The following is a 6,270-nucleotide window of genomic DNA, read 5'->3' as shown; positions in this document are numbered from 1 at the left end:
ATCGACAGAAATGGACAGAGGTTCAGAGGCCAGAGGTACTGCCCGAGACCACATGATTCAGCTGGTCACGTGTCTTCCCGAAACCTGCACAAATCAGACCAAACCCCTTTCTCTGGGGTTGGCATGGGTTCCCCAAAGAGGAAATGTCTCCCTTAATTTGGTACTTTAGGCACTTCACTTGACTCATCTTAACCCCGGCCCTGTAAAGGGAAGAAGTGAAAGTCACCCCTATTCACAGCTTGTTCACCCACACCCACCTAGTTCATTCTGGGCGATCAGACATGGGTCCTGTTCTCCAAGAGCTGCCAGTCCGATGGAGGAGGCTGACCCTTAAACAAAATCACGACCATCAGAGATAAGAGCAACAGTGCAGGCAAAAGAAGAGCCCAGATGGAGGGGCCCCGGGGTTGAGTGGGTGTGTGTGCCCAGGGAGGGGGTCCAGGAGAGGAGGCCTCACAGCTGGGTCTTGGAGGGTGAGGGTGTGTGGCCATTGGCAATGCCCCAAGAGTACACCCCTCTTGGGCAAAGTACTCCCCTGTCCGACAGAGGAAAAAAAAAAGCAGAGAAAAGGGGGAGGGGAGCTAGTCAGATTCTTTCTTGAAGCCTTCAGGTGGCGCCCTTGAGTCACGGAGCTGCACGCGCCTGAGGAGACTGTCCCGACCTAAGGACCTCAGAGAGGATCCGGGGTCCTACCTCGGGGCTGTGTGTGGGGTGGAGGGTGGGGAAAGGGGAAGTGGGAGAGTGAGGGTGGGGGGAAGGCACTTGGGTTTGGCGCCATAGGGGCTTTCCGGCGGTGTGGAGAGAAGCAGGCGGCGGGGGAGGGGTCTTCTCCTGCACCCCCCCCCCGCCCCGCCCCGCTCCTACGCCCGGGGACCGCGGGCTCAAAGCCCCAGTTCCCAAAGCCCAGGCACTGGCGATCCGGATCTGCCTGGAGGGGAGGGGAGGACGATGGATTGGAGCCCCCGCACCCTCACCCCAGCCCATCTCCCGCCTCCCCGTCCCTCTCCTTGCTAACTCTCCGGGCGTCCTCGCCGGCCGCGGGCGGAGCTCGCTCCGCAGCGCTCGGCGATCCCCGGCCCCCGCCCCTTTCCCGTCCCTCTGTCCCCGGAACCCCCCCACCCCCCCACAGCGGCCGCCACCGCCGCCGTACGGCTCCGAGCGGCGCAAGCAGGTACGTGCGCCTCGGGAGCGGCTCCGGGCCGGGCCGGGAAGGGGGCGGGAGCCAGGGAGGGCGAGGCAGAGGCGGCCAGGCCCGCGCCCTCCGGGCTGCGCCGCAGGAGAGACCCCGGCAGGCGGACGCTGGCTGCAGGGAGGCAGGCAAGCACCCGGGAGGACGCACCCTCGCCCGCCGGGCTCCCTTCGCCCCCGCGTGGGGAGGCAGGAAGGGAGGCCCGGCACAGGTACGCACGCTGAGAGGGGACTGCGGGGGGCGGCTGGAGGCCGAGGGCCGAGGGCGGAGAGTGGCGGCGAAGGACAGCTAGCCTGACCTCGCGGCCCGCCAAAGGACAAGCGGCCAGGGGACCTGGCCTCCCTGGGCCTCTGCCCGGTCCTATCCGGCCTGGCCCGGCCCGCATCTGTGGTCAAGGGCAGGAGCAGGGGGGTGTGGACTGCGGGCCGGCGGGCGCGGGCGCGGTGGGCAGGCGGCATGCTGGGGCTTTCTGCGCGCAACTTTGGGTACAACAGCGTGGACCTGCGTGTGCGTATCTGCGCGCCCCAAGGCTTTGTGTACAACTCGTGCATGTGTCTATCGACTGGGTTTTGTGAAGCTTCATCCACAGCCACTGTGCGTCCGTCTCGCCCGGTATCAGTGCGCGCGGTGGGTGGGGTGTTGGGCCCCTGCGGGTCTCTGTGAATCTGGCTTGGATCTTACTCCCAGGGGCACGTGTGTGTGTGTGTGTGTGTGTGTGTGTGTGTGTGGTGCGTGCGCGCGCGCGCGCGCGTGTGTGTGTGGTGCGTGCGTATATGTGATCAGTCCTGCCCCCTCTAGGGCTATGGGTACTAGAGTGGCCCGAAGATCTGGGGGTCACACTACGTGGCTTCTGGGTGTCTGTGGGTACTGCTGTGGGAACGGCTGCTTGGGGGAGTGAGTGTGGAACTGGAGTGTTCCTTTCAGGACTTGTCTGACTGCAGATGAAATCAGAGAGTAACTGGTGGGGGTCGTGGGGTGTGAACGGTGGGCAGGAGTAGCTGTGTAGTTGCTGTGTTTCTGCTTATGTTTGGGTAATTGGGCACAGCCTTTGTGTAACTGATATCTCTGAATCTGTGCATGAAACAGAGAGACATCCTAACTCCGGGTGAGAGGAATCCTCTTTTTTTCTCTGCCTTCTCACTGTGGCACCCTAAGAAAAAGTTTTGGGTTCCTACAGCATGAAGGAAAGCCCTGCTCCCAGAATCTGGGAGCTCCAGGTTTCTTCCAGGGCATGGAGGCATCAATATGTCAGTCTGGGAAAGGGCTTCCTGGGCCGCTCCTGGAGCTGAGTTGGGTGGAAGGTGCTGAGGTTGTGGGTGGGGGCCACTTCTGAGCACCCACATGGCTGGTCCCTGTTTGTGGTTGGGCACCCTGAAAAATGTTTTTGGTGCGAAGAGTAAAAAGCTAACCAACAAACGCACCTCTTTTTTCTGTCTATTCACTGGAAAGTGAGAGCAGTCTGGGCCCAGGATGGGGACCCAATGGAATTCAAACCTATCCCTGCTCTCAAGGTGCTCACGGTTGCTGTGAAACAGCTGGATAAAATGAAGGGTCTATGAGTGAGGGATGGAGAGCCGGGGAAGGAGGGTGAGGTGATGCCACTGGTACAGGAGTATGAGTTTGCTGGTTTGTACATGATAATAATTCTGAGGGAACCTGCATTCAACTCCTGTCCCCCCACACTCCCATACATGCCATGGGATCTTGGCCATGCTTTATGAAATGGAGATAGTAATTCCGGATCGTGTGGCTGGTGAAGGTGATGTGAGATACTCCTGCGTGAAGTGTCGGGTACAAGGCGCAACAGCTAGTAGGTGCTTAGTAAACATTTGCTAAATTGGGACCCTGGAAAGAGAGACATAGTGATAGAAATGGGTTGTAAATGGAAAAGAGCTTTGTACTCAGATGAAAGACCCTATATATGCTAAGAGGAGGTGTCTGATGCTAGTCCATACTGAGAGGAAGGTCAGAAAGATTGAAAAACGTGTCGTCCTGCATTGAAGCTCTTTGAGTTTCATCCATTCATTCATTCTGACTTCATTTGCTCATATTTACACACATGCATGCACACACACAGAGAACCACAGTGTACTGGAGAATAAACTCCGGCATGAGAATGCAGAGAATCGTTTGGGGTGTGTGTGTGTGTGTGTGTGTGTGTGTGTGTGTACATGCGTGTATGCATGTATGTGTGTGTAGACACACTGGAGCACGTGAGCCACTTTGCACCTGGGGTCTCTGTAGCCTGAGGACTTGTGTGCCTGGGGCTCTGAGTGTATGTGTCCTCAGGCCATCAGTGTATACAAGGGATGATGCAGTTCTGCTGTGGATCAGGAATTACACATGCCAGGCAGGGAAGGGGGATGAGCTGGGACCTGTTGGGGAGAGCCCCGATTGCCAACTCCAGGTGAGTGTTACAAGGGAATGGGAGCCTAAGGTGGCCAGATTCTTTAATTTTGCAGGAGAAGCCAGGAATCCAACATTTAAAATGTAAAATCTAAAATTTTTTGCTTTTTATACATTTGCAACTAATACACCAAAAACAATTGAGGCCAGGAACAAAACACAGCAAAACTTCTATCAGCCAAATGTGGTCCCTGGGCTGGTATGTACATGTGCTGTCTGTGTCTGGGGGTGTGTGTGTTCAGGTTCTTGGGTGGGGTAACTCCTCTTGCAGCATGGAGAGTGTACCTCTTCTCACCTCCCCCTCCTGGTTCCCCTCCTGTGGTCCTAGTCCAGGTTCCCACCCTTCTGTTTACATAAAGGCATTTGACTTTGGCCCTCCAGTCTGCTCCTTTCTCTTGGCCCTCTCAGCCATGCCATCCCCAATCTGCTGGCTTCCTTGCTGGATGGCTGTCCTCCACTTTGCCTCCTCCCATCCCATCACTCCTCCTTTCTTCTGAAGCCCAGGCAGATGTCAGCACTTCCCGCTCCAGCTCCTCAGCTCTGCATGGCTCTCAGGCTCCTTGGCTCCGTGGCTTCCAGAGTCCTCTCTGAGCCAGCCCCAGCTGGCCCCTGAAGCAATCTGTTCCCCTTTCCAGAATGCCCTCATCACATTCCATTGCTGGGAAATATCCAGTTCATCCTCTGAGATCTGATTCCAATGCTACCACCTCCCAGAAACTTCCCTTCCTCTTGGTTCCCACATCAACTTTGGCCTTTCTACCACCTCCCCCACCCCTCTGTCATCCTTCCCTCATACAAGGTCCATGGATTACACTGGCCAGGGGCTTGCACTCACTATTTTATGAAATCCTCACAACAACCTTATGAGGAAGGCATTTTATTCATTACCATTTTACAGATAAGAAGAAGACCGAGTCTGGAGAGGTCACATCACTTGCCCAAGCTCAACTGGTGAAGCTGGGATTTGAGCCTGATGTTCACTCTATCTACATTCCCTCCATCATCATAGGAACTCATCGATAATACTGGGCACTTTGCGTTCTGAGTTCTTTGTATGGGTTATCTCAATCCTACTCCAGCCCTGTGAACCAGGGGGTAGCAGTATTACTATTCTGTAGGTGGGAAAACTGAAGCCAGACAGGATTAGTGAATTGCCCACAGCCATACGCCAGTTGGTGGTGGAGTGGGATCTGGGCTGGATCACACTGTTCTCTCGTTGTCTTATTCCCCATCTCCCCCTCTGCCTGGTAGACACCCCTAATTGGGAATCATGCCTGACTCACCTTCATGTGCTCAGGGACTGGCGAGATGTCCTCCACAACAGGTAGAGGTTGCTACATTCAACTGACTTTCTTTTTTCTCTTCCAGCTGCCAAGGGGCCAAGGGATGAGCTGGGGCCCTCCTTCCCAATGGCATCTCCCCCTGGTCTGGAACTGAAGACACTGAGCAATGGTCCCCAAGCCCCAAGGAGATCAGCTCCCCTGGGACCAGTGGCCCCATCCAGGGAGGGTGTGGAGAATGCCTGCTTCTCCTCAGAGGAGCATGAGACCCATTTCCAGAACCCCAGGAACACAAGACTGGGCAGCTCACCCAGTCCCCCTGGGGGTGTCCCCTCATTGCCCCGATCCCAGCGGGATGATCTGTCCCTGCATTCAGAGGAGGGGCCAGGCCTGGAACCCGTGAGCCGCCCGGTGGATTATGGCTTTGTTTCCGCCCTGGTTTTCCTGGTGAGTGGGATTCTCCTGGTGGTGACAGCATACGCCATCCCCCGTGAGGCTCGAGTCAATCCGGACACAGTGACAGCACGGGAGATGGAACGACTAGAGATGTACTACGCCCGCCTAGGCTCCCACCTGGACAAGTGCATCATCGCAGGCCTGGGGCTGCTCACAGTGGGCGGCATGCTCTTGTCAGTGCTGCTTATGGTCTCCCTGTGCAAGGGCGAGCTGTACCGCCGGAGGACCTTCGTCCCTGGCAGGGGCTCCAGGAAGACCTATGGCTCCATTAACCTGCGCATGAGACAGCTCAATGGGGATGGGGGCCAGGCCCTGGTGGAGAATGAAGTCGTCCAGGTCCCAGAGACTAGCCATACCCTCCAGCGGTCTTAAGTACGAGCCCACCTTATCTGGCTGCTTTTGCTCCAGTGCTACAAGGTCCCCCACCATCCCCACCAAGGCCTGGGGTTTCAAACTGAGCTCACATAGGGCCCTGTGGAAGAAGTACTGGGTGCTGAAGGGAGAGCTCAGGGCCCAGCCCAGGCCCCACACAGGCCAGCAGCCCACTGATCTGTTTTGTAGCTGCAGTTTTGCATACGGTTTTGTTTGGAGGATGGCTTCTGCTGCTAAAAATACAAAAGTTTGGAAACACTGCTATTGGAGGATGAGGTTTTTTGGCATTTCTGAAGATTGGGAGCTGTTTGAAAAGTTGCCCGTCCTGTTCCTCATGCCTTGGGGAGTGAGGGACCTCCTCTGTCCTCATCGTAGAGGGTGTTGATTGGCCATGGAGGGGTCCCTTTCAGCCATGTGGGAGGTAGCTTCATGATGAGGGGAGAAGCCAGCACTGGAGTGACCCCCAGTACCCCCACTGACTGAACTGTGATCCTACCCTCATCAGGCCTCAGTTGCCCTGTCTTCAAGTGAGAGGGTTGGACTGGATGACCCCTCAGGTCCCTCTAG

General features: G+C 56.6%; 1 protein-coding gene across 2 annotated transcripts; it reads left to right on the top strand.

The window, feature by feature from the left end:
* Positions 1–621: 621 nt before the first annotated feature.
* Positions 622–5,965, top strand: TMEM74B (transmembrane protein 74B). 2 transcript variants are annotated; one of them, XM_017971891.5, is made up of 2 exons: positions 622–1,171; positions 4,964–5,965. In XM_017971891.5, the coding sequence occupies exon 2, from the start codon at positions 5,005–5,007 to the stop codon at positions 5,701–5,703; it is 699 nt and encodes a 232-aa protein (XP_017827380.1). In that variant the 5' UTR covers positions 622–1,171; positions 4,964–5,004; the 3' UTR covers positions 5,704–5,965. The 2 variants fall into 2 exon arrangements, with proteins under 2 accessions (XP_017827380.1, XP_017827377.1); XM_017971888.4 differs by having other exon boundaries at positions 622–1,400.
* The last annotated feature ends 305 nt before the right edge of the window (positions 5,966–6,270 follow it).

Source organism: Callithrix jacchus, chromosome 5, assembly GCF_049354715.1.
Source record: "Callithrix jacchus isolate 240 chromosome 5, calJac240_pri, whole genome shotgun sequence".
Taxonomy (NCBI): domain Eukaryota; kingdom Metazoa; phylum Chordata; class Mammalia; order Primates; family Cebidae; genus Callithrix; species Callithrix jacchus.
Note: the sequence above shows the minus strand (reverse complement) of the source record. Positions and strands in the feature narration are given on the sequence as shown.